This window comes from Oncorhynchus clarkii, chromosome 20 (genome assembly GCF_045791955.1).
Source record: "Oncorhynchus clarkii lewisi isolate Uvic-CL-2024 chromosome 20, UVic_Ocla_1.0, whole genome shotgun sequence".
NCBI classification, from domain to species: domain Eukaryota; kingdom Metazoa; phylum Chordata; class Actinopteri; order Salmoniformes; family Salmonidae; genus Oncorhynchus; species Oncorhynchus clarkii.
Window position 1 is genome coordinate 60376394 of NC_092166.1, and position 27683 is coordinate 60404076.

The 27683-nt window shown below is 41.7% G+C and overlaps 2 protein-coding genes across 3 annotated transcripts; one reads left to right on the forward strand and one right to left on the reverse strand.

Annotated features, from left to right (window-relative positions):
• Window positions 1-2659: 2659 nt before the first annotated feature.
• LOC139375614 (NME/NM23 nucleoside diphosphate kinase 2a) lies at window positions 2660-4962 on the forward strand. The gene is made up of 4 exons (XM_071117406.1): window positions 2660-2977; window positions 3941-4042; window positions 4331-4443; window positions 4660-4962. The coding sequence occupies exons 1-4, from the start codon at window positions 2852-2854 to the stop codon at window positions 4772-4774; spliced, it is 456 nt and encodes a 151-aa protein (XP_070973507.1). The 5' UTR covers window positions 2660-2851; the 3' UTR covers window positions 4775-4962.
• A 1007-nt stretch (window positions 4963-5969) lies between these two features.
• On the reverse strand, window positions 5970-27483 carry LOC139376629 (MBT domain-containing protein 1-like). Of its 2 annotated transcripts, XM_071119426.1 has the most exons (17): window positions 27310-27483; window positions 26135-26336; window positions 25678-25811; window positions 22745-22865; window positions 22497-22579; window positions 22227-22344; window positions 21883-22017; window positions 21657-21745; window positions 18891-19116; window positions 18719-18774; window positions 18495-18599; window positions 17330-17477; window positions 17025-17107; window positions 13829-14063; window positions 12100-12171; window positions 11237-11404; window positions 5970-10737 (listed from the first exon to the last, which is right to left on the reverse strand). In XM_071119426.1, exons 1-17 carry the CDS (start codon window positions 27328-27330, stop codon window positions 10619-10621), a joined length of 2115 nt encoding a protein of 704 aa, XP_070975527.1. In that variant the 5' UTR covers window positions 27331-27483; the 3' UTR covers window positions 5970-10618. The 2 variants fall into 2 exon arrangements, with proteins under 2 accessions (XP_070975527.1, XP_070975528.1); XM_071119427.1 differs by lacking the exon at window positions 11237-11404 and having other exon boundaries at window positions 6105-10737.
• Window positions 27484-27683: the final 200 nt, after the last annotated feature.

A 27683-nucleotide genomic window follows, 5' to 3' on the forward strand; every position in this document is an offset into this window, starting at 1 on the left:
AGGGTATATGCAGCAGTTTTGGCCGCTTGGCTCGTTGCGAACTAATTTGCCAGAATTTTACGTAATTATGACATAACATTGAAGGTTGTACAATGTAACAGCAGTATTTAGACTTAGGGATGCCACCCGTTAGATAAAATACCGAACGGTTCCGTATTTCACCGAAATTATAAACGTTTGTTTTCGAAATTATAGTTTTCGGATTCGACCATATTAATAACCAAAGGTTCGTATTTCTGTGTGTTATTATGTTATAATTAAGCCTATGATTTGATATTTGATAGAGCAGTCTGACTGAGCGGTGGTAGGCAGCAGCAGGCTTGTAAGCATTCATTCAAACAGCACTTTTGTGCGTTTTGCCAGCAGTCTATACTGTTACACTGGCAATACTAAAGTGCCTATAAGAATATCCAATAGTCAAAGGTATATGAAATACAAATGGTATAGAGAGAAATAGTCCTATAAATACTATATTAACTACAACCTCTTACCTTGGAATATTGAAGTCGCATGTTAAAAGGAACCACCAACTTTCATATATTCTCATGTTCTGAGCGAAGTTGTTAAACGTTAGCTTTTGTACATGGCACATATTTTACATGGCACATATTACTTTCTTCTCCAACACTTTGTTTTTGCATTATTTAAACCAAATTGAACATGTTTCATTATTTATTTGAGGCTACATTGATTTTATTTATGCTTTATATTAAGTTAAAATAAGTGTTAATTCAGTATTGTTGTAATTGTCATTATTACCAAAAAATAAAAAATTGTCCGATTAATCGGCATCGGCTTTTTTGGTCCTCCAATAATCGGTATCAGCGTTGAAAAATCATAATTGGTCGACCTCTACTTCTAATGGCTTTCCATGAACCAGTTTGCCAGTCCCCGCCCATTGGGCACAGACGTCATTTCAACGTTTAGTTTTGATCAAATCAAATTGTATTTGTCACATGCGCCGAATACAGAAGGTGTAGACCTTACCATGAAATGCTTACTTAGAAGCCCTTAACCAACAATGCAGTTCAGGAAATAGAGTTAAGAAAATATTTACTAAATAAACTAAAGTTTAAAAAAAAAATACAATAAAAAAGTAACACAATAAAATAACATATACAGGGGGTACCAGTACCGAGTCAATGTGCGGGGGTACAGGTTAGTCAAGGTAATTTGTACATGTAGGTAGGGGTGAAGTGACAATGCTTAGATAATAAACAGTGTAGCAGCAGTGTAAAAACAAAGGGTGGGGTCGTCAATGGCCATTTGATTAATTGTTCAGCAGAAAATGTTTGGGTCCTTCCTCTGACACCGCCTAGTCTATAGGTCCTGGATGGCAGGAAGCTTGGCCCCAGTGATGTATTGGACCATATGCACTATCCTCTGTAGCGCCTTATGGTCAGATGCTAAACAGTTGCCATACCAGGCGGTGATGCAACCGGTCAGGATGCTCTCGATGGTGCAGCTGTAGAACTTTTTGAGGATCTGGGGACCCATGCCAAATCTTTTCAGTCTCCTGAGGGGGAAAAGGTGTTGTCGTTCCCTCTTCACAACTTTTCTTGGAGTGTTTGGATCATGATAGTTTGTTGGGGATCTGGACACCAAGGAACTTACAACTCTGGACCCGCTCCACTACAGCCCCGTCGATGTTAATGGGGGCCTGTTCGGCCCTCCTTTTCCTGTAGTCCACGATCAGCTCCTTTGTCTTGCTCACATATATTTGGTTGAGTTGTCAACTAATGTGAATTAAACGTGAAATGAACAAAAAATGCCGGCATTGGATTTAGGTTAAAAAAAAAATCAATAACTCCCTTACGTTGATGATCTTTTGCAAATCCATGTTGATTCAACGTCATCACATTGCTTTTTTGCATGATGTGGAAACAATGTTGATTCAACCAGTTTTTGCCCAGTGGGCGCCTCCATGTGTAAAACCCAGTAGCGCTCCTGCAATCTGCATTGGGATTACTGAAAGCACCGCATTAGCGAAAATAACCTGCCCAGCTCCCTGTCAGTCACTAACCCGGAGGATCAGTTGTCAAGGTATAGTAAAGCTATTGTAGCTATAGTATAGTCTACCTGTTTGTGACCTATTTAACTGATATATGTCTATCTCTTACTGGGATAGACCTAGTTGGAACCTTGTTTAATTTTTATTTGGGATATTTAGTCGTTTAATATCTCGGGAAACATGTTATAGGCTATTTGTAGCTCTTGTTAGGTGTCGTATAGCCTAGCCTATACTCTCTCCTATGGCGATATGTCATCTGGTGTGAATGCATTTCATTTTGGTGAGTGATTTTCTGCGTAGTTTTACCTGGAGAGGCACATGTTCACCACTCGGGATATTATCCTATCAGTATTTTGTGAATAAACATTTAGTGCTGTGGTATTTTATTACATTTTATTTGCTCAGTGTTGTTAGGAAATGTGTTGGAACAAATCATCCACTAAGGTGATTTTGATGCAGGTGATTAGGTAGATTACCTTCTGGCAGCTGGTCAAAGACGCCGCGGAGCATGACAGTTGTCAGGCTTCAAATGCGAAGGCAGAGGGGTTACCTTGCTAAGGGGGTCCAGTGTGCGCAGTGTCATTGGCCCCTTTCATGAGATTGTCCCATGATGGGAGTCGGGGGCCTCGGCACCGCGACCCCAAGCTGAATGTGCGAAATGTGCGTAACGTTTTCTTACAGTTGGTGGAATTCGCCTCTCTCTCTCTTTTCTATCCTCTCTCTCTTCCATCCCCTCAATCTCTTAACCCCCTCCTTCCCTCTCTGTCTGTCTCATATCACACTCTCCTCTGTCACTGTGTAGCCTTCTCTCTACTCCTTATCTCCTGTCCTCGTAGCGCCATGTCGAACGAGGAGCGGACTTTCATTGCCATCAAGCCAGATGGAGTTCAGAGGAGGCTTGTTGGCGAAATCATCAAGCGATTTGAGCTAAAGGGCTTCAAAATGGTGGGGATGAAATTTGTCCAGGTACGTCATTCTACTTACTGGAATCTGTTATTTTATATGTAGGCTGTAGTCCTATGCACTTTCAGCGCATTACCAGACAAAATGGTATAGCCAATAAGTAGGACTGAATGGCAGGCCTGTATAACAGTATGTAAACAGGCTATCTGACAGCTTTTCTAAATAAGCACACAAATCGTCTAAGCAATAACTGCCAATACACATTGTTTGGGCATACAATACACATTGTTTGGACATACAATACACATTGTTTGGACATACAATACACATTGTTTGGACATACAGTGCAGTAGGACCTCATCTAGTCCTTGAGGTAGTGAGCAGATTAGCATCCTGGCTTTTCTTAACCACATGTATGTTTAGCATAGGTCTCCTGATCCTGTCTGCGTTGGTCTGTGGCCAAAGAGGGCTGCCTTGTGACCTATGAACCCAGAGATCAGAAGTGCCCACCGATAATAGTCACTGTTTGCAATGGGCTGTTTAAAGGTTAAACACATGCACTCAACGGTTACCTAGTTATAAACTCTAGTGACTTCATGTGATTGATGCTATATGCACTACAGCAGAGTGTATCCAGATTTAGGCTATAGCTGTACGAAACCCTTGTTTTGTTGCAACATGACTGTTACTGGATCCTTTACTCCACAGGAGGTTGGTGGCGCCTTAATTGGGGAGAACGGGCTCGTGGTAATGGCTGGAGCGGAATAGGTGGAATGGTATCAAACACATGGTTTCCAGGGGTTCTATAGCATTCTATTAGCTCCGTTCCAGCCATTTATAATGAACCGTCCTCACCTCAGCAGCCTCCACTGCTTTACTTCTGCTATTCTACCACTGGTGTTCCAACATGGCCCGCTGTATTTTGCTGTGATCTGCCTCTTGTGCGTCTATGGTTCTGGTGGATTATTGATTGTTTATTGATGGTTCTGACTACCTGTTGTGTTATGTCGTGTCTGACTAACCCAGGCCCCGGAGTCTCTGCTGAGGGAGCACTACGCTGACCTGGAGGACAGACCCTTCTTCCCAGGCCTCGTCAGCTACATGACCTCAGGACCAGTGGTTGCCATGGTAGGAGAGACTTTCCTTGTTGTGTTCATTGACAAGCGGTGCAATTGGTCTAGTTTCCCCTGCAAGAACACAGAAAAGCCTGCACACTGTAACACTTCTAATACCATTTCACCATGCATGCGTTCACTACCTGTACCACTGTCAGATTATAGCTTTGAGCCGCCAGGCTTGAACATATTCACATTAGTACTCGTATTTTGAAATGTATTTGACCGCTGTGCATCGAAATGGAAGATCATAAAGCGTACTTGGATAGTAGAGTGTTATCCATCTGTGTGTGGGTGCCAGGTGTGGGAAGGGTTCAACGTGGTGAAGACGGGCAGAGTGATGCTGGGAGAGACCAACCCTGCAGACTCCAAACCCGGCACCATCCGAGGGGACTACTGCATCCAAGTGGGCAGGTGAAAATTAATCGCGCCACACCACTGCACATGATACAACAAAAGAAAGCCGCGTTTAGTTACACACACACACACCCACACAACAGATAACACACAAAAGCATTTACTAAGTAAACATGTGTTGATATTTTAAAAGCTTTTTTGATCATTGACATCACTTGGACAAGTCCAGTACTTGCTAAACTCTATCCATCTTTCTTCCCTTGTTGTTTTCAGGAACATCATCCATGGCAGTGACTCAATAGAGAGTGCCAACACAGAGATCAACCTGTGGTTCAAACCTGAGGAGCTTTGCAGCTACACTAGCTGCTCTACCAGCTGGCTCTACTGATCTAGGATCAGTTTACCATCCACCAACCCTAACCATTAGGACTAGGAGAGGGAATGTAAAACTGGCCTTAGATCAGAGACAACTTCATCCTACTCTAGCTGGCGACTGAGGACCATTTACTATGGTAAATGTGTTTGACTGCCTGTTTTTGTTCAACTGAGCTTTCCAATAAAAAACTCACAACCCCATCTTTTTTTCTTGTTGCTAGGGGTTGACAAAATCTGATAACCTTACTGAAATTCCCCGGTTTTCCAGAAATCCTGGATGGAGGATTCTGGATTTCTTGCTCATTCCTTCGTGATTCAGGGAAACTTCCAATTGTGTTTTGTGGAAAGCAGGGATTTTATTTCATCTACCTCACATCATGAAAGCCCTTTTCTTTCAACAGCCACCCAGTGAACTGCTCTTGATCTGACATGGCCTACAGTAGGTTGATAGGGTTCATTGGTGCATCACCGTCCTGTGGGCCTCAGTCCTGCAGGCCACATTGACAGTTCAAACATTAGCAGGCCTGGCCAGGTCACTGCCAACATTAAGCGGGATTAGCCAGCGCCATAAACCTAGATTGGGATTAACTGTGGATCTGCTGCCTTGCTCAGGTGAGTAAACGGTCAACCTAATGGTGGACAAGCATTTTGGCACCTGGGATGACACAAAGGCTCAAAGGAGGTAGCACACACAGACTGTATGATTAGAATAGTACCTGTGTCACTGGGGAAGATTTGACCCAAGATGTCTATCAGACGTGCATGTGGTGTGGAGCACTGGAAGCACCTGAGCCTGGCGGATCTCTGTAGTCAGTCTCATTGCAGGACTCTGGAGACGCACTGGGTCCACTGCATGGGGGAAGTGACATTGGAGTTACAATCGTTAGCAGCACACAAGCCTAAGATCACCATGCGCAATGCCAAGCGTGGGCTGGAGTGGTGTAAAGCTCACCGCCTCTGGAGCAGTGGAAACGCGTTCTCTGGCGTGATTAATCCTGCTTCACCATCTGGCAGTCTAACGGATGAATCTGGGTTTGGCGAACGCCAGGAGAATGCTACCTGCCCCAATGCATAGTGCCAACTGTAAAGTTTGGTGGATGAGGAATAATGTTGTGTGGCTGTTCTTCATGGTCCGGACGAGGCCCCTTAGTTCCAGTGAAGGGAAATCTTAACTACAAAGATGGAAAAAATCTGCATCAACAAGTATAGTAATTTATAAGTATCATTTTATTCAGTGTAAAAAGTTAGTTCTTACAAAAATCACTAACAGATAGACCTTTTCACAGCCATGCGGAAACCGTTTGCAATGATTGTAAACAAAGAAACCAATAACACAACCAATATTGTCCCCAAACATTTGATATATTTACAAATTCAAGGAATTGTCTATCAAACTTTGATCACAGCACAAAATTACCATAATGATGAAAGGAAACTTCATTTTTATAGACACACTATCAAAAAAAATGTACAAACCCTACACTGCAACTTAATATGTATTACAAGGGCCAGTGTTAATAATTTCAACAATCTTAACAAACCATTGTTATTTGTATCCAAAATAAATCAAAAACGCAACTTAAGCCCCTCCATTCATAATTACAATTGAGAATTATTTCCCCAATAAAATAACTAATAATCACGTTATCAAATATATGTAGCACCATGATATAATGGCTGAATATAGAGGGTTTGTCGCATACAAAAAGAGACCCGTGTTAGTATTCAATAAACAGACACCACATTCTAGATAGACTCCCTAGCCCCTACCACCACGAGAAACCATGTTTGAGTCTGAAAAGATTTGGATAGGTGTAAGCAATATGGCTCAAATTCCACCAAGCTTACCAAAAGGGCAAAATGGAGGTATTTCCATGTTTCTCATACCTATCAAATCCTTTCAGATCTGTAGGAGATACTTTGGGTTAGGTGCTAGAGGTCGATTTAGTGGGCGGTAGCACGACCAAGGACCATAACAACAACAAAAAGCTCAGTACAGGACCACAGAAAGACCTCACTATTCTGCATGCACTCTAACTTGATTGATCAGTGCACCCACTCCCAAATCAGCCCCTCAGATCTACACACTTCCTGAATTGCCCCTTGTACATCTGAACAGACCGGATAGATGTGGGCCTATAATGTCATATTGCTTATACGCAACCTGTTCTTTCAGATATCTAAGAAGGATTCAGAAGTGACTAGATGGAGAGGCAAGGTGTTGACTTTGGATTGGGCTTCTAGGTGATATTGGGATATTCTTACATACATTTCTAAGAATGAAGAAAGAGGCATAGTATCACTGAAAAAAGTAGAAACCTTCAAAATGCAGAAAAGGTTTGCGGTGTTTGATTGTGCGTTAGGAATCATTTGGGTTATTTGGAAAGTAGCAGCAAAGTTAGTCTATAAACAGCAGTGTCATTATTTTCCTTATGGTGATAATGTAATTTGGTCAGTAAATTGGTTAAGATGACCATCATCCTTTAATGCTTTCTTCGTTCTCATCTAGTTAGTCAAAGTCTGCGCCAGATCGAATTTCATAAAGTGTATCACAAACAAAAAAGCAAATCCTGAACTCCAACCCTTTTACACATAAGGGTATAACGAGACACGACATTTTATTGCTCTGCTGGACATTGTATATAACCTTAATTAATATGATGAACAATTCAATCATAAATCAACAGAGTGAGGAAATGCATATTGGCAGAAACTATGAAACTATACATCCCTTGGAAAAAGAACACCACATGGAAACAACGAGGGTAACACATACCTATCTACACAAAGCACGGCGTCAAACTGAAAAGGGATCTTAATTGTTAATGTTAGAACATTAGGACATGAATGGTTTATATAAAATACCTTACCAACCAACTGAACAGTAAATCACTGAACACAAGAAACCATATCAAAAACGGGAGAAATCAACATTCAGACATGGACAAGAAGAAACTATTTGTGAGCAAGTTGTTCCATTAAGACTTTTCTCTAAGTAACTTTACGCAATGTCGTTCTGTTTGATTTTAATCGTAATGTGCTTTGCTTGACCCTTGAAGACAAGAAAAAGCAAACATTTCCTGAGAAGTTAATCGTCAACCTTACTGGTATAGAGAGATTATAGCTAATTTCACAACTGCGACGATCACTGAGCTAGACCCATTTTTCTGTACTAGTCTATTTCGACACGGAGTGTACAAAACATTACGGACACCTGCTCTTTCTATGGCAGACTGACCAGGTAAACGCTATGATCCCTTATTGATGTCACTTGTTAAATCCACTTCAAATCAATGTAGATGAAGGGGAGCAGACAGGTTAAAGAAGGATTTTTAAGCCTTGAGACATGGATTGTGTATGTGTGCCATTCAGAGGGTGAATGGGCAAGACAAAATATTTAAGTGCCCTTGAACGGGGTATGGTAGTAGGTACCAGGCACACTGGTTTGTGGGGGTGGGGGGGCAACTCAGTATTAGGAAGGTGTCCTTAAGGTTTTGTACACTCAGTGTATATAGCGTGTGGTTCTAACAAACCTAACTATTCTATTCTGATTATAGACCATAGCTCACAGTTGTCACAGTTATGCAATAGAATTTAGGTAAACTGATGTAAGTATAATATATTTTATGTATCTTAATATCACTTTAGGGTGTTATATTTCATGGATGTGACATAGCAAAATAATACAGAAAACATTATTGCATATTATTCCATTTCGAGGACTACCTCAAATGTGCTATGTTACAGATATCGGTGTTTGCGGTCTAGTCTTAAAGTCAAACATATGAGGATATAATTATTTTATTTGCATATGGTATATCAAGTTGCCCAAACCTGCATTTCAAATTTGAGACCCCATTATGAATTCACAATGAGCCCCAACCCTGTCTCTATTTGACTGCCAAGCTCACCAGGAGGTAGTACAAAGATAGAAATGAAGTCTAGATACAGATGCGTCACCACTCAGTACCAGCTACAACACACAAGCAGATTCAGGAATTCAGGAGGATCTCCTCCAACCAATCAGGAATCTTATAAAAATGTATGACCTCTAATTGGTGAATAAAGAAGCCAATGGGAAAGGTTCTCCTGCTATAGCCTACTCCAATCTGATCCCATTGGTACAGACTATCAACAAAGCCGTGTTTAATAAAAGACAACACGAACAATAAAGGTGTTATCCAGTGGCTCGGTTGAATACTTAACCAGTACGCATCGATATGGCTCTGAAATAAAGGACTACCCATACACAAGAGGGAAAACACCACTGAAATAAAATGACCGGTTTTGCATATCTCGGAAGTCATCCATGAAATGTAGCCTACATTGTTTTTCTGCCTGCTTTACAACATCATTTTAGGATTAAACTTTGCTTGATTACTAAAATAATTTCTGTCTTTTAGGGCCAGACTTACTAAGTTTACACTTGTTTTCTTCGAGGAAAATAGGTTATGACAATATGGTAGAGTAAAATAAAGAGTATATCATGGTTTAGCTTTGTTTCTGGAGTTGTATCCTTTACTTGGAAAAAAAACAGATGCAAACGTTAGCTAAGTCCGGTCCTTCTATTCTAAAGCTGCTGACATGGTAAAGGGTGGTTCCAACAACCCAAAGAGACTGGTTGTTTGTTCCTGTAGTGCAATCTGTGACAGTGTGTATCTAGTGTATCCCAATAGACACATTAGCACTACCTAGTATGCATAGCCAATACTAAGTAGTACGCAGGTTACCCTATTAAGACACAAACACCATCTAGTTTGAGAGTGTCAGTCCTATCACACCAGCAAGGTTTCGGATTTATACAACATCTATTCAAAACCCACTCTCGTCAAATCACAATTCTTATTATCTATATTGAACAGTCACATCTATGAATATGTATCCTCATAATATCTACACCACTCCCGACGGTATCCCCCCCCCCCCCCCAAAAGAGAGGTTGATAACAAATCAGCGTTGAAGTCAAAATAACAACAACCCTCCAATTTAAAGGGCAAAAACAAACAAAAAACAGAAACTTTACAAATATCAACTGAAAACTTCAAGTACTATTAACAAATAAAAAGCAAGTCCACCTGGCACAATGTTTGAAAAATAATAATAATCATCCTGCTTTATACAACTTGTTCCCTCCCTCTCAAGACCGAGTGAAATTAAATCCCGCCATGTGCGGCTAGCCTTCTTACCTGAAAGAAATAAACAAAGGCCTGGCTCAGAAATATCTGTCACAGTTAGTCCAGGTGACTGTGTGTTTGGGCCCCAAGTTTTGAGTCAGAGATCCTGCCTAGCAGGGTGGGGGAGAGAGACTACCCAAATGAGAGGCTTCTGTTTCTGGGCATCCAGAGCTCCAATGCCCCCTAGAAAGATGAATTTATGGAGGAAGAGAGAGAGCCACAGTCGTATCCAATCATCCAGGGAATTGGGATTTTAAATCAGATTATCCAGGTATCAAAAGAGGCCTCTTCCGGGCCGGTGGCTTTGGGAAGTGTCCAGTTACCCGTTAGCCTTGTTCATATGGTATGTCTGTCTCAGTGAATGAGTGACTGTATCAGAGCGCCAGGGTTTGAGGCTGTAGCTGCTCAGAAGGGTACTCACCCCTGGGTGGTTTTGGGGAGCCCCAAGTAGCTTAATTTGTGGGTGAGGGTTGGGGTTTCAGGGCGTGAAGTCACTCAGTGTTTGTACCCCAGTAGCATTCTCTCCTGATTGGGGTGTAAGAAACTGGCTTCTCTGGATATGTTTTTCTTTTAGAGCACTCCATGCTCCCTGCCCTGTTGTTCTCGTCTTGGTTTAAAGATGTCTTATCCTAGTTGGGGGGCCTAGCCCGAGGCCTAGCCCGAGGCACCTGTCCCCCGGATCATCAGGGCTCCTGTTTGATGTAGTAGCTGCCTGAGCCGTTGCTCTCCTGATCTGAGATGCCCTGGGAGAAGGTGAACTCATCCACCTCAGCCGGCTCCTCCTTCAGACGCAACAGAGACTCTGGAGAGCAGGAGAGAGAGGGGGAGAGAGCGTTAGCCAAATTGAGGGTTTGATGAATCTCAAAATTATAGGCAAAACTCTTTCCAGCATACCAAGACAGGGCATTCATTTTTCAACTCCAGGAGAACAAAAAAGCAAAACAATTTTTATTCACAAAACCCTTTGCAACACAGGAACAGCTGACTTAATAACTAGCCTTCCATTTGAGCCTGCAGTTCCAGTAATACGAACAGACATACACAGTAAATCATATTACCACCTTTTCTCACCTAATACGCATCATGAGGTGGGAGGAGAAAATTACATTTCTCACATTAACACTTTCACTACAATAACATGACACAGAAATAGATCAAATAGATTTTTCTTTCCTGCAGTTGCATCCGACACACAGCGATCACACATGAAGGTCAGGACCTAGAGTGGATGAGGACTGGCCCCTGTTACCGCCCTCTGTCTGTGTGGAGGTCTCAGTTGTTATTCATTGTTAGTGTGTTACCTGGTTTGTGGGTGTGGTGGTGGTGGTGGTGGTGGGTGCGGGGCCGGGGGACCATAGTGGGGCCCTGGCTGGAGTAAGGGGGCGGACTCTGCTCTTCCTCCTCCCCTGATAGGCTCCTCCTCCTGCCTGCCTGACTGAAGGGCCGTCGACCAACTGGAATCTTCCGCTCTAGACACCAAGTCAGACTCAGGTAAGCTACCAGGGGTGTTTTCAGGATGCTAGCGCTCCCAACAGTATATATTTGAATGTTTGGTTGCACAGTGTTGCTTTATATGTATTTTGAAAAATCTAGTAAATGCATTAATTTATTCATCATAGATAATATTATGTGTATTAGGTAAAGGCCTAGACAACTCCATGCTTTAATGAGATTCCATGTACATATTCCAAGTCCTTTCATATAATATTTCAAAACACGAATCACCAGGCCCCAATGAATTATTTTGTTGCAAAACCTTTCAAACGGTTCCAATAATGATCTCTGTTCCATTATGAAACGTTCTAGAACCTTACATAATCTGAATACACCCCAGGTAAGCTACCAGTTAAGCCAGACTCAAGTAAATCAGCTAGAGTTGGTGGTGTGTGTGACCGTGTCTGCACATATCCCCGCTAAACCACTCCCTGAGGTGTAAAATAAGCTGTGCTTGGACCGTCACACCTGGTGTTACAAGCACGTTCCCCACATCTTTGGCTTTTACCCCGAGTGCCACAGTTTCCTTTCATGTGACTCATGCCAACCAATCAGAACCCAAGGAACAGACAAGAAAAAAACTAACCAATAAGAGAAAGGTTAGATAGATTGACCCCACCAGAGTGTGGACCAACAGAAGGAGGAAAAGAGGAAAGAAGTGATAACTCACTTTTCTTTTGTCCTTTGTACTGTTGGGCTTTCTTCTTCTGCTTAGGTAGAGCAGGTGGGATTTCTCTGGCCACTGAAATTACATAAATTAGCAGTAAATAAACAGTTGTCTATTGTTTTACTGACACAAAGGTACATTTCTGCCTGTTAGTTTGGGACTAGGGTGTAAAACCGGTAACCGGTATCCCGAGATTTCCCGACCAAGCTCCTTCAGGTTTCCTGAGAAAGAAAATGAAAGGTACCGTGGACCAATAATATACTAATTCTATGTCTCACTAACGCAAAAATATGAAACACGTACGTCCAAATAGCTGCATGAAACGGACATACCTACTCTCTGGCTTCATTCATAAATCAAACCAGTCATCACAACGCTAGCAGCCTACCATATTCACTCAACATAAAGTCCCCAATTTAAAAAAACACTTTAAATTGAAATTTAATTGCTGACTATCATGTGTAGGTTACATGCGACCTCTCATTACAGTCGAAAATCTCCATCTTACATTCACAAACTAGCTGTGTGGCACTGGCAGAGGTTCAACATGTGCTAGTCTACTCACTGTTATCAAAACAGCAGCTACACTGGGTCTGAAATAGACATTTACAACATTGTTCCATGATGTTAAACTTAAAATCTGCTAAATTGTAATTATTCGCCTACCTCCTCATGCCTTTTGCACACAATATATATAGACTCCTTTTTTCTACTGTGTTATTGACTTGTTTATCGTTTACTCCATGTGTAACTCTGTGTGGTTGTCTGTTCACACTGCTATGCTTTATCTTGGCCAGGTCGCAGTTGTAAATGAGAACTTGTTCTCACCTAGCCTACCTGGTTAAATAAAGATGAAATAAAATTTAAAAAACACATTTTTTAAAAGCGGGAGCACATCGGGCTTACTAGTCAAATTTGCAGGAAATTGATCAACCACTCTGCTATGCATAGTGTTGAATCTCCTCTACTTGCTCATTTGTTTGTTCAGCGGCGAATCATATTTATTCCCAGTGACAAAGTCACCACAATAAGTTGGTTAGCATTGAGTAAAAACAGCCACAACCCTCCCAAATTCCCCCTGATAGCCAAGTGCAAGGGAAGAGAAAAGGACAAACAAGCTGACATATTTCAGCCAAAGGTATGATATTTTACCAGTCGGTCAACAGTGCGTCATCAACGAAATAGGGCGGTGACAGAGAACTTCTGAGTTATTAAATGGCAACAAATACAGTACATCAAGACACCAATATATTCATGTGTATACATTTCTCCATTTACAGTGTATTATCAGATCAGATTTTTTCGCTGGTATTACATGTTCTTTTAAGCTAGAGATGTGGGTTTTTGCATGAGCTGCGTCTCGATCCGAGCTTTATGTCTCCTAGATATAAGACATTTTTGGACTGTCTTTTTTGCCATTTATGAATGTGTTATTCAATGCATTTCTGTGGGATTTGGTACTAAAGACCCCCCTCCCCATAGACTCTAGAGAATAAATAGCATTTCTGGTTTGAACAGGAACACCGGGATGCCCTAAGGTGTGTTTGCAATTTTCCGGGGAAGGAAAATACTAAACCCAATTTGGGACTCCAGTGGAATGTTATGGAGTAATTGGCAACATATCACTGGAACCTAATCCAATCCATCAACGAGAACCTAAGGGTAGAGGTTGGTTTATGTCTGAGCATGTTAGTGTGTTATATTTGGGTAGAACTATAGTGCTTGATCTCACTCTGTGCGGCGGGGGGCTGTAGCTGGTAGCCGGTCAGCTGACACCAGCCCACGGGGTAGAGGTCAGGTGATTGGCAGTCCACCCATTGGTCGTACTCATCCTCCCAGCCATCAAAGTGGATGCGCAACAGGCGGTGGACGATCCGAGTCACAGTGGCAACACACACCAGCCTGGGATCCATCAGGTCCACGGCCTCCAGCTTCATGCCCTGGCGGAAGCCGTGGTTTGGAACATCCTGGGCAGGGGCAACAAGATAGCGGAGGCAAGGAGGAGAGATATTCTTAGGTTAAATGCTCAATCCAGTGTTTTTTCCATTACAATTTTGAAGCACTTTCTTACAACAAAGATGTACAGTGGGTATCGTAAGTACCCCCCTTGGATTTCTTCACATTTTATTGTGTTACAAAGACCTGGGAATTTATACTTCTCAGTATTTGGTATTCAGACTTACTTTATTCAGTCACGTAACATGCTCTGCAGGTGTGGCTACCTTGCACGCTCTGAACAAACTTCATACAACCGCTGAAAACCCTCCCACTTGCTGGCCAACAGTTTTTCTCATGAAGTTTTCATTCAAATAGGGTTTTCAGTAAATGTATCTTAAGACATCCCTTTAAATACATTGTACCTTTTGTCGACAGACTAGAATATACAGAGCAAACAGGTTCAGAATATTAGGGATCAATGAAAGAAAGCCATCTAAATATATGCATATTCATCTACATTTCATTTAAGGTTATTTTAGATTATTTAAAGTTTAGGAAAGTATTTATGAATCTGGTTTGGAGAGAAAAAATGAGGTTTGATTCATACAGAAAATTGCCGCATTGTGTTCTTCAACTCGTGGTAATGTTGGAAGATTAGTCTACGTCAAATGATAATAGGGATTATAATAGGGAGAATAGTGTACAATGTTAGGCTATACCCTTCTCGTTTAATGCCTCCTCGTTTATTGCCTGCACTAACCATGGAACTGTGTGATGACACAGCCAAGTGTTATACCACACTGTTACGGCTTGGCCTGCGCTCCGATTTAATTAGCCTACATGTCTTTTTTTCTTATATTATCAACTGTTACTAATGATCCTCGGCAATAAAAAAAATCACACAGCCGTGACGATGTTTACAGAGGAAGCAAATGAAAGTAAACGAAACAATCTAATTAAATGAAATGATAACGTAGACTATACCAACTGAAGGGAACCAACAGTAAATTGGCAGTTGAATATATGTGGTTATTAGGCCTACTAATAGTGACTAATATTTAACATGATAGAAACAGGAAACAGAGAAAGTCGGGGTAGCCTGTCATTAAGACATTGGAGAGTGCACATCCCTGGATGCCAGTTAAAAAGGCTATACAATTTAAATTCTACATAATGGCACAGTATTTCATCAACTTTACAGCGGGAAAGATATGTTGATATGCTACAGTTTGCTGCCATATGACTGGTTTCACGTGTCTCCAGTGATCATAAGGTCAAATATATTTTTTTACAATTCCCTTATCCAAACTGATTACTCATTTAACCTAGCTCTTATCAATAGCTCTTATCAAGTTGTACATTACAGTGCATAGAGAACGGTGTTACTTCTTTCGGAGGAAAATGAAGTAGATGTTTTTTCTCACTTGGAACCGGCAGGTTCGCTACACCTTATTCATGGTTTCCTTGTGCATAAAGGTGGTGGAGATATTGGGAAATTAAGTCAAGGTCAGAACACCTCCGCCACACCTTCATTTATCTGATCTCCACCCCAAACCAATAGCGGGTGAACAGCACGCTATCCTCATGCTTAAGTTCAAGGTCAGAATACGTGGAGAGAGAAAAGTGCATTTAGGGATTTACATTCCATTTACGCTTGCTTAACTCAGGTGGAAATCCCCCTATGAGATTTCCACACCTGGATAGTTTAATGCTTGCTTATTATTATTTTCAAAATTCTTCCAAGCTCTGTCAAGGTGTTGGGACTCATGACTAGACAGTGATTTTAAGTCTCGCCATAGATTCTCAAGCAGATTTAAGTCACAACTGTAACTTGGCTCCTCAGGAACATTCACTGTCTTCATGGTAAGCAACTCCAGTGTAGATTTGGACTTGTGTTTTAGGTTATTGTCCTGCTGAAATGGGAATTCCTCATCCAGTGTCTGGTGTAAAGCAGACTGAAGCAGGTCTCCTCTAGGATGTTAGCTGTGCTTAGCTACATCCTGTTTCTTTTTATCCTGAAACAGTCTTTGCTGATATCAAGCATACCCATACCATGATGCAGCCACCACCATTTCAGCCAAAAACTGTATTCCTTTGCCGTTTAGTTTTTTTGCAATATTGCTTTAGTGCCCTGTTGCATGCAGGATGCATATTCAGTATATATTTTTTTCATACTTCTTGTCTTTTTGGTCATTATTGTGGCATCACAACAATGTTTTTGATCCTCATCCGTTTCCTCCTATCACAGCCATTTAACTCTGTAGCTGTTTTAAAATCACCAATGGCCTCATGGTGACATCCCTGAGCAGTTTCCTTCCCGTCCTGCACCTCAGTTCAGAAGAACAACTGTGTCTTTGATGTGTCTGAGTGGTTTAATACATCATCCACAGCATAATTATTAACTTGACCATGCTTAAAGTGACATTCGATGTCTGATTTGCTATTGTTACCCATCTACCAATCACTGCCCTTCTTTGAGACTTTCGAAAAGCTCCCTGGTCTTTGTAGTTGAAATAATGTCATGCCTATTATTTCACACAAAGTGAGTCCATGTAACTTATGTGATTTGTTTAACCAAGTTTTACTCCTGAACTAATTTAGGCTTGCCTAAAACAATGGGGAGAATGCTTACGAAATGACTATATTTTAGTAATTTTGTTTTAATTCATTTGTGAAAATGTGTAGAATGTTCTTTTCACTTTGACATTATGGAGTATTTTGTGAAGATCAATGACAGAAAATCACAAATGACATAATTCAATCCCACTTTGTAATGCAACAAAATGTGGAAAAAAATCCAAGGGGGGGTGAATACTTATAATACCCAATGTATGCAACCGAAACCTATCAACATATTTGTTTTATTTGTATATTTCATGTGATCATAGAAGAACAAAACGCATGTTGGCATCGCTTTGTCATTACACAGAACTACAGGACCGGGCGAAACAACAAAACAACAAATCCACGATGTCAGGAATCAGTCCTACCTTGTTAAAGAGCTTCACAGGAGCGGCTATTGAACTCGTTTCTCTGAGGTAGTCAAACCATTTAAATGGCAGTTTAGTGTACCCTGTGGGGCAAAGTCAGTGGTAAGGCTGGGTTAACATATAACCCCCGACCAGAGAGAAGGAAAGGAAGAGGAAGGAAAACTACCTTAGTATCTCTTTGTCCCAATAGTTTATCTAAATGAGACTATCCTTAATTAAATAAACAATGGTTGAATGAAAAAAATTAAAATCGGAGTGAAGTAATGTTGTAGTCTGTGAAAGGAAAAGGGGCTATAGAAATGTACCTCTAGGGGGCGTGAGTTCAATGTTGTTGATTCCACAGAAGCCAGCAGGGAAGATGGAGGGAGAAGTGGAGTGGTAGCAAAACCAGTCTGAGCCATCAGCTGCCTCCGACCCGTCGATGGCGATCATGAGGTACCCGTCTGCCAACACCTGAGACACAATTAAACATCAAGACAAGATATATACAACTCAACACCTGAAACAGAGAGCAAACATCAAGACGTATACAACTCAACACCGGAAACAGGTTACAGGGGACTGAAAATAACATGGAATCCCCAATCCAGGGGTACCAACAGTGGAGAAGTATGATTGTGCTAAATGCCCCTTGAATTGGCCCTTTATGAAAGTTTTCCATTGGTAACAATCCAAACTGTTGCCATAACTTTCTTACAGTGGCTACATATTTAGCTGAGGGGTGAGACAGTTACCTTTCTTACAGTGGCTACACATATAGCTGAGGGGTGAGACAGTTACCTTTCTTACAGTGGCTACACATATAGCTGAGGGGTGAGACAGTTACCTTTCTTACAGTGGCTACACATATAGCTGAGGGGTGAGACAGTTACCTTTCTTACAGTGGCTACACATATAGCTGAGGGGTGAGACAGTTACCTTTCTTACAGTGGCTACACATATAGCTGAGGGGTGAGACAGTTACCTTTCTTACAGTGGCTACACATATAGCTGAGGGGTGAGACAGTTACCTTTCTTACAGTGGTTACACATATAGCTGAGGGGTGAGACAGTTACCTTTCTTACAGTGGCTACACATATAGCTGAGGGGTGAGACAGTTACCTTTCTTACAGTGGCTACACATATAGCTGAGGGGTGAGACAGTTACCTTTCTTACAGTGGCTACACATATAGCTGAGGGGTGAGACAGTTACCTTTCTTACAGTGGCTACACATATAGCTTGAGGGGTGAGACAGTTACCTTTCTTACAGTGGCTACACATATAGCTGAGGGGTGAGACAGTTACCTTTCTTACAGTGGCTACACATATAGCTGAGGGGTGAGACAGTTACCTTTCTTACAGTGGCTACACATATAGCTTGAGGGGTGAGACAGTTACCTTTCTTACAGTGGCTACACATATAGCTGAGGGGTGAGACAGTTACCTTTCTTACAGTGGCTACACATATAGCTGAGGGGTGAGAGTTACCTTTCTTACAGTGGCTACACATATAGCTGAGAGGTTTAGAGGGTCAATGGCCTCTAGTTTCATCCCGTCCTTGAACCATTCACCATTCTGGTCCACATCCTTCACCTGAGAAGACATCACAGACACATTCTTCATTCCGGATCAATACATAGGAAAATATCAATAGAAACCACAGAGGCTCAAAGACTTGGGCCACTGTAACTCCACTTCGCGTATTACATTACCTTGGCAAACAGCGGGGCGGGGGCGTCCATCTGACCATCGATTTTCTTTGACACATCTGAAAACAATCATTGCCGTCAGAGCCAGAAAACAAACACATTGGAGTAACCAACTAACTAACTAGGCCTAACTCACTAACAACTTAAACTACCCAAACCAACTAACTTGACTGACCGGATCGTTTGAAGCGGTGTCCGATGCTCCGGGACCATCCGATGGCGTGTATGAGCGGAGAGTACATGTGACACCAGAAGTCGTCGGAGCTCTCCTCGTAGACAAGCCTCAGCCTTCCCCCGATCACCTGCTCCACCAGAGCCACCCGAGTCCGGCACAGGTGCGTCTTATCCACCACCTCCACTCGCATCAGCTTCTTAAAAGGGAACTGCATGTTCTCATGGACCTGGTTAGAGAGGGGGGAATGAAAGGTGTTTAGAGCAGGGACTGGAAACAAAATTATTTTTTAAACTATTTCGTTCTGAACAGAACCACACATTTTTTCCCCCTCACTGTTCCGACCAGCAAAATACAATTCAGAACCAGTTCAAAACAAATATCGCTCCTTTCTGTTCCTTTTTTAACCTGTGAAAATTAACAGTTTTTTTGGTGTTTTTTTTACATTTAGCTCATTAAATTACTACACCAATCAATGCGGATAGAGTAGCTTGCAATGGAGCGGGCAAGCTAGTTGTTCACATACGTAATGGACAGACAAGTGTAGGGTATGAGATACGGCTGAAATTGTGCGGTTGGGGAGAGAGCGGAGGAGGAGGCTTGGCTTGAAGCGCTGGGAATCTTGTTATGACATGCATTACCTGAATTAGGACCACAGAATATAGCCCATCTACGAAGGAGCGGCTTCTATGGAGGAACTTTCAACGGAGTAGGTATAACACTGGACCAGAGCTAGCTAACAAGCTTGTGTGTGCAGTGTGGCACCAGAACTAAAAACACGTTTTGCCTTTTTGGAGCTAATAAATCCAATGTGAAATGTGATAACTATACTATGCTTAACTAGCATGGAAAAAGTTCATCTGTTCTTCTCTAATAAACATCTCTGTCTCCCTTATCTTGTGAATCACACTTGGTATATCAGTAGGCCTTGCATAGGCCCTTATTTCTTTCTTTTTTTGTGGGACTGGAAATACAGTGCCTTCGGAAAGTATTCATTGTTCTAAAATTCCATTGTTCTAAAATTGACTAAATAAAAATCCTCAGCAATCTACACACAATAACCCATAATGACAACGTGAAAACAGGTTTAGACATTATTGCTAATTTATTACAATTTTTTTTTAAGTATTCAGACCCTTTACTTATGAGATTCGAAATTGAGCCCAGGTGCATCCTGTTTCCATTGACCATCCTTGAGATGTTTCTACAACTTGATTGATTGGACATGATTTGGAAAGGCACACACCTGGCTATATAAGGTCCCACAGTTGACAGTGCACGTCAGAGCAAAAACCAAGCCATGAGGTGGAAGGAATTGTCTGTAGAGCTCCGAGACAGGATTGTGTCGAGGCACAGGTCTGGGGAAGGGTACCAAAATAATTCTGCAGCATTAAAGGTCCCCAAGAACACAGTGGCCTCCATCAGTCTTAAATTAAAGAAGTTTGGAACCACCAAGACTCTTCCTCGAGCTGGCTGCCCGGCCAAACTGAGCAATCGGGGGAGGAGGGCCTTGGCCAGGGAGGTGACCAAGAACTTGATGGTCACTCTGACAGAGCTCTAGAGTTTTTCTGTGGAGAAAGGACAACCATCTCTGCAGCACTCCACAAATCAGGCCTTTATGGTCGTGACCAGACGGAAGCCACTCCTCAGTAAAAGGCACATGACAGCCCGCTTAGAGTTTGCCAAAAGGCACCTAAAGACTTACAGGGGGCGAAGGTTCACCTTCCAACAGGACCACAGCGCTAAGCACACAGCCAAGGCAACGCAGAAGTGGCTTCGGGACAAGTCTCTGAATGTCCTTGAGTGGCTCAGCCAGGGTCCGGAATTGAACCCGATGGAACATTTCTGGAGACCTGAAAATAGCTGTGCAGCAACGCTCCCCATCCAACCTGACAGAGCATGAGAGCATCTGCAGAGAACGGAAGAAACCCCCCAAATACAGGTGTGCCAAGCTCGTAGTGTCATACTCAAGAAGACCCGAGGCTGTAATCGCTGCCAATGTGCTTCAACAAAGTACTGAGTAAAGGGTCTGAATATTTACATAAATGTGATATTTCATTATTTAATTTCTTATTTAGTAACAATTTCTGAAACCTTTTTTGCTTTGTCATTATGGGGTATTGTGTGTAGATTGATGAGGGGAAAAAACAATACATTTTAGAATAAGGTTGTAACCTAACAAAATGTGTAAAAAGTCAAGGGTTCTGAATACTTCCCGAAAGCACTATATGTAAAAGAAGAACGTTATAAACCGGTTTCATGCTTTTCAAAAATAACGGTTTTGTACCGGAGCAGTAGAGGTCACTTTCATTCCCTGTTCCGTTTCTGTTCCTTGAAAAATGTACATTATTTTCCAGTTTTTGGTTCTGTTCCCTGAACCGGTTTCAACCCCTGGTTTAAAGTGGGAGCTTTAAGAGCTAAATGTTTTTATTTAACCTTTATTTAACCAGGTAGGCCAATTGAGAACAAGTTCTCATTTACAACTGTGACCTGGCCAAGATAAAGCAAAGCAGTGCAACAAAACAACAACACAGAGTTACACATGGGATAAACAAAAGTACAGTCAATAACACAATAGAAAAATCTACATACAGTGTGTGCAAATGGAGTAAGGAGGTAAGGCAAGAAATACACCATAGTAGCGAAGTAATTACAATTTAGCAAATGAACACTGAGTGATAGATGTGCAGATGATGATGTGCAAGTAGAAATACTGGTGTGCTTAGGCTATCATCCTTGCCTCTGCGGCTCGTAATTATGAGATCTTACCTTAGCAGCAAAGTCCGGTGGCAGTGTCTTGGCTCCAGTGAGTCGCTTCACAAGAAAAGCTTTCCAGTTAGAGTACTTATTCTGTATCGCTGAGAGAGAACACAAAAACATATCCGCCATCAGTCTATCGACCTGGTTTTTCATCTTATGTTCGGGAATGTGTGACTATTTGATCAAAGGCAAGTTCAAAGCGTATTACAATGATCCTTATTAGAGTGATGTTTACATTTGGGAGGTACGAGGGGTTTCCCACTGGAGGCGCACCAACCCACGGGGTGGATCTCTGGAACGCAGAGGTTACACCAGAAGTCCCTGATGGTGTCGTTGTCAAAACCCTCGTACCGCAGCAGAGCCTTGAACCCTTGGGAAGAGAACAAAACAGAGAGAGACAACAGATAAAACAGAATGTTTCACGTGACATTGTGACAACCTCATTACCGTGCATTCTTCTAAGAGGAATACCTTATACAAGTATAGTCTGATCATAGTGACAAAAAGCTGCGTAATACTTCTATTGTACCCCAGGTACAATTTGTATAAAATCTTCCATGTGTTTAGATGTATTCTTACCTGCAAGTTTGACGATCCCTGCTATCCAGTAGACTTTAGTAGAGAGGTTAGTATCGGAGTTGAGCACCTCCACCCTCACTCCTTCAGCTAGGTCTCCCCAGCACATACCCATAGGGACCTAAGTCACAGAGAAATATTTCAATTTAACACGACTTCATATTATTTCCCACAAGGGACAATTGTTTTGATCAAAACAGTGTCGATTTACAGATGTATAACCTTAGCATCTGTAATAGACAATTTGAATGTCTGGCTATTGTTTAAACGTACGTGCTTGAAGCAGCTGACTGGTGCTCCAACCAGGTTATTGCTACAGATGTATCTTCCCCAGTCAAAGCATTCAACAGGAACTACTGTAGGGGAGAAGGAACAAGGTCAACATCACATGTTCACTATACTGGGTCAAGAAAATACAGAGAACATGTATTCTTTTGACTGAAATAACTTTCCATTCAAGGTCATTCTTCTCCATTACAACAATATGAGAGACTGTATGTTTGGTCTACTGTGGGACTCACCTGCTTTTGATTTAGCCAGGTTTTGTTGTTGTTGACTTGCTTGGTACTGGGCATAAGCTGCCAACTTCGCCATGAGAGGCTGTTTCTGTAACACCTTGGCCTTTTTCGTAGGTGGTTTACCCTTCGAGTAAAAAGCACATAACAATGACAATAAAGAATGAAAATAGGTAAATATGTTCACAAATTTTACTGATGCTTTCTTGCATTTCCAAAGGAAATACATTGGTGCAAAAAAGTATTTAGTCAGCCACCAATTGTGCAAGTTCTCCCACTTCAAAAGATGAGAGAGGCCTGTACACTTAAACTATGACAGACAAAATGAGAAGAAAAAAATCCAGAAAATCACATTGTAGGATTTTTTATGAATTTATTTGCAAATTATGGTGGAAAATAAGTATTTGGTCAATAACAAAAGTGTATCTGAATACTTTGTTATATACCCTTTGTTTGCAATGACAGAGGTCAAACGTTTTCTGTAAGTCTTCACAAGGTTTTCACACACTGTTGCTGGTATTTTGGCCCATTCCTCCATGCAGATCTCCTCTAGAGCAGTGATGTTTTGGGGCTGTTGCTGGGCAACACAGACTTTCAACTCCCTCCAAAGATGTTCTATGGGGTTGAGATCTGGAGACTGGCTAGGCCACTCCAGGACCTTGAAATGCTTCTTACGAAGCCACTCCTTTGTTGCCTGGGCGGTGTGTTTGGGATCATTGTCATTCTGAAAGACCCAGCCACGTTTCATCTTCAATGCCCTTGCTGATGGAAGGAGGTTTTCACTCAAAATCTCACGATACATGGCCCATTCATTCTTTCCTTTACACGAATCAGTCATCCTGGTCCCTTTGCAGAAAAACAGCCCCAAAGCATCATGTTTCCACCCCCATGCTTCACAGTAGGTATGGTGTTCTTTGGATGCAACTCAGCATTCTTTGTCCTCCAAACACGACGAGTTGAGTTTTTACCAAAAAGTTCTACTTTGGTTTCATCTGACCATATGACATTCTCCCAATCTTCTTCTGGGTCATCCAAATGCTCTCTAGCAAACTTCAGACGGGCCTGGACATGTACTGGCTTAAGCAGGGGGACGTGTCTGGCACTGCAGGATTTGAGTCCCTGACGGCGTAGTGTGTTACTGATGGTAAGCTTTGTTACTTTGGTCCCAGCTCTCTGCAGGTCATTCACAAGGTCCCCCCGTGTGGTTCTGGGATTTTTGCTCACCGTTCTTGTGATAATTTTGACCCCACGGGGTGAGATCTTGCGTGGAGCCCCAGATCGAGGGAGATTATCAGTGGTCTTGTATGTCTTCCATTTCCTAATAATTGCTCCCACAGTTGATTTCTTCAAACCAAGCTGCTTACCTATTGCAGATTCAGTCTTCCCAGCCTGGTGCAGGTCTACAATTTTGTTTCTGGTGTCCTTTGACAGCTCTTTGGTCTTGGCCATAGTGGAGTTTGGAGTGTGACTGTTTGAGGTTGTGGACAGGTGTCTTATATACTGATAACAAGTTCAAACAGGTGCCATTAGTCTCTTGGATTTAGGGGGCGCTATTTAAATTTTTGGATGAAAAACGTTCCCGTTTTAAACAAGATATTTTGTCACGAAAATATGCTTGACTATGCACATAATTGACCGCTTTGGAAAGAAGACACTCTGACGTTTCCAAAACTGCAAAGATATTGTCTGTGAGTGCCACAGAACTGATGTTACAGGCGAAACCCAGATAAAAATCCAACCAGGAAGTGACGCATTTTTTGAAACCGCCTCATGCCAATGACTCCTTATATGGCTGTGAATGAGCTACGAATGAGCTTACGTTTTCCACGTATTCCCAAAGGTGTCTACAGCATTGTGACGTCTTTTTAGGCATTTCCATTGAAGAATGGCTGTAAGGGACCATATATAGCATGTGATCACATGGTGTCTCCCGCAGAAAACCTTGAGTAAAATACTGAGGTAGCCATTTTTCCAATCGCTTCTTATGAGAAACCAATTGCCTCGACGGATATATTATCGAATATATATGTTAAAAACACCTTGAGGATGGATCCTCAACAACGTTTGTCGCGTTTCTGTCGATATTATGGAGCAAATTTTGAAAATAGTTTGGCGTTATAGTCGTAGCATTTTCCGGTCGATTTCTCAGCCATGCATGATGAAGAAACGGGAGCTATTTCGCTTACAAAAATTATATTTTTGGAAAAAAGGAACATTTGCTATCTAACTGGGAGTCTCCTGAGTGAAAGCATCTGAAGTTCTTCAAAGGTAAATTATTTAATTTGGTTGCTTTTCTTATTTTCGTGAAAATGTTGCCTGCTGCCAGCAGAGCCTAGCATAGCATTATGCCATGATAAACTTACACAAATGCTTGTCTAGCGTTGGCTGTAACGCATATTTTGAAAATCTGAGATGACAGTGTTGTTAACAAAAGGCTAAGCTTGTGTTTGTATATATTTATTTCATTTAATTTGCGATTTTCATGAATAGGAAAAGTTTCTAGTTTCTATTTATGTCCGTTGCGTTATGCTAATGCCTTTGAGGCTATGATTACGCTCCCGGATACGGGTTTGCTCGTCGCAAGAGGTTTTAATACAGGTAACGAGTGGAGGACAGAGGAGCCTCTTAAAAGGTCTGTGAGAGCCAGAAATCTTGCTTGTTTGTAGGTGACCAAATACTTATTTTCCACCATAATTTGCAAATAAATTCATAAAAAATCCTACAATGTGATTTTCTGGATTTTTTTCTCTCATTTTGTCTGTCATTGTTGAAGTGTACCTATGATGAAAATTACAGGCCTCTCATATTTTTAAGTGGGAGAACTTGCACAATTTGGTGGCTGACTAAATACTTTTTTGCCCCACCGTATAAGAAAATATTCTCATTCTACCATTTGGCTAAAACAAAATGCAGAGCATAGTTGGGCATATCATGGTTACCTGGAGTCTAGCCATTATACTGGCCTTTTTAGAGTTGGAGGAATAACTTCTAGAGCAGGAGACGCTGCAGAAGCGTTTAGTTTTGGAGTAGAAGGCGTCTCGCACTCCAACCATCCCACACATCTCACAGGTGGCTGGGGAACAGAGGCAACACATAAACATTCCCAGGAAACTCAGAATACAGCAGGAAATTCAAATTAATTCAAAGTAATGTATTCATTTATCAGTTCTTCTTCTTCTCAGTTGCAGGCCGGGATCCATGCCAATACACACTCTATAGTCTAACTTCAATTACGGGCAGCCATTTAATTCACAATCTCTTCCACAAGCCCCATCCACCAATCCCCAACCTGCTTTGTGCGATTACCCCCAGAGTGACACTGACTGACCCATAGATATTCCTGACCAATTTCGATCTATATCTTCAGATTCTATATAAATATTTGTCCGTACTGACCCATGCCAGCCTTGCCGTCGGGATAGGTGTAAACCTGTCCATTGTTCTTGATGATGGGCAGGCTGGCAGGGATGGAGGGCACCTCGTCCTCACTGTCCTCTGAGCTGGAGCTACTGGTGCTCTCCTCACTGCAGCTGTCGTACCCGTCAAACATACCGAACGAGTCCTGACGCTTACGCTCCGAACGCGGGTTGCGCTCAGCCTGGAAGAGGCAGAGAGAGGGAGTGAATGACACCAACTGTACGGTGAGAGGGTGTGTGAGTGAGTCTATAATGTTGTGCTAGATCATTCATTATCATGACTTTGGTTTTTCTTTCAAAAAGTAAGTAATTATAACTTTCGTAACCACATGTTTTATTGTGGCATAGTCATAATAGAATATTGTCTTGAAAACTGGTATACTTGGAAACTGGGTATGGTAAACAATGTGATTCAACAGTCGCACTGATATGTGACAGATACAGATAGTTACATGGCTATGCATATGTACATGGCTACCGGCATCAATGAGATGAGAAACAACATCCATACCAATAGAGCTAACGTTAATAGTATGAGATAACGTTTTACTGAGCAATGACTGAGTCTTAGCCACATAGTTAGCATACATAATAGCAATTACCTTCCTATACAACTACAAAGCCGTCTCAGAGTTTGCATTAATTTAACACTTCCTCTTCTGCATATGACAGTAACGTTACTGTAAAATGATTTCCCCATGATCTGTTTCGCACTACGTTACTGGTTAGCTATTTATAATGTTCTAGTTAGTACACTTAGCTGGCTAAGTAACTAACCGACTTGTGTAGAATGAATGTGAGAGCTGAGGCCTTAGCATATCTGTTAATCCAGTTCTACCATAGCGTTAGTTAGCTAGCCAGACCTAGCTAGCTAACGTTGGCCAGTTACAAGACCGCTTGCAATACATTATTTAAATAAACGAGTAGACCTTTATCGTGTAAAAAAACGAATAAAGCATCCATATATTCACTTTCCAAATCAGGGCTATTGGATATCATCTAGCATGTTTGGTGATTCAATCAGCTGTTCTTACTACAATCTGATAACAACGAAGGGGGAGCGCTAGCTAGCTAACGGCGTTAGCGAGCTAGCTAACGTAGCTAGCTACACAACAAGTCGGAAGCGGACGGACCATATCGGAGAAATTAACTCACCAAATTCCTTGTGTTCTCCATCAGCCCTTCATAAAGCTAGCTATTGTATTTTATTGTCTAAATTGGCTATAATAGTAAAACCCCCCAAAAAAGGGGAGGTTTATTAGCTTCAGAAAGCTAAACTCGGAGCCTAAAAATATCAGGATATCAACAAAAACACAATGTATCGAAAGCGCACGCGCGAGTTTAACCCACTTTGCTGTGATTGGTCAGAGTTGAACGAGAGTTGTAAAAAAACAAAACAGACCATCCCTATTGTCATGTAAATGAATTACGCTCCTTCCAGTTAAATTACCACAATCTTTGATCGTAAAAGGATCAAAGTAAACTGGCAAAAGGTTCAGATTCAAGATTAAATTTAAAATGACTTTGTA

Bases quoted from the DNA above. Each gene is read 5' to 3' on its own strand.
- LOC139375614 (XM_071117406.1), top strand. From the start codon at position 2,852: ATGTCGAACGAGGAGCGGACTTTCATTGCCATCAAGCCAGATGGAGTT. The intron at 4,043-4,330 runs GTAGGAGAGACT...TGTGGGTGCCAG, and splicing joins CAGGACCAGTGGTTGCCATG to GTGTGGGAAGGGTTCAACGT. The intron at 4,444-4,659 runs GTGAAAATTAAT...TGTTGTTTTCAG, and splicing joins TACTGCATCCAAGTGGGCAG to GAACATCATCCATGGCAGTG.
- LOC139376629 (XM_071119426.1), bottom strand. From the start codon at position 27,330: ATGGAGAACACAAGGAATTTG. The intron at 18,775-18,890 runs GTCAGTCAAGTT...GATTGTTTTCAG, and splicing joins ACACCGCTTCAAACGATCCG to ATGTGTCAAAGAAAATCGAT. The intron at 10,738-11,236 runs GTAACACACTAA...CCTGCTCTCCAG, and splicing joins CCACCACACCCACAAACCAG to AGTCTCTGTTGCGTCTGAAG.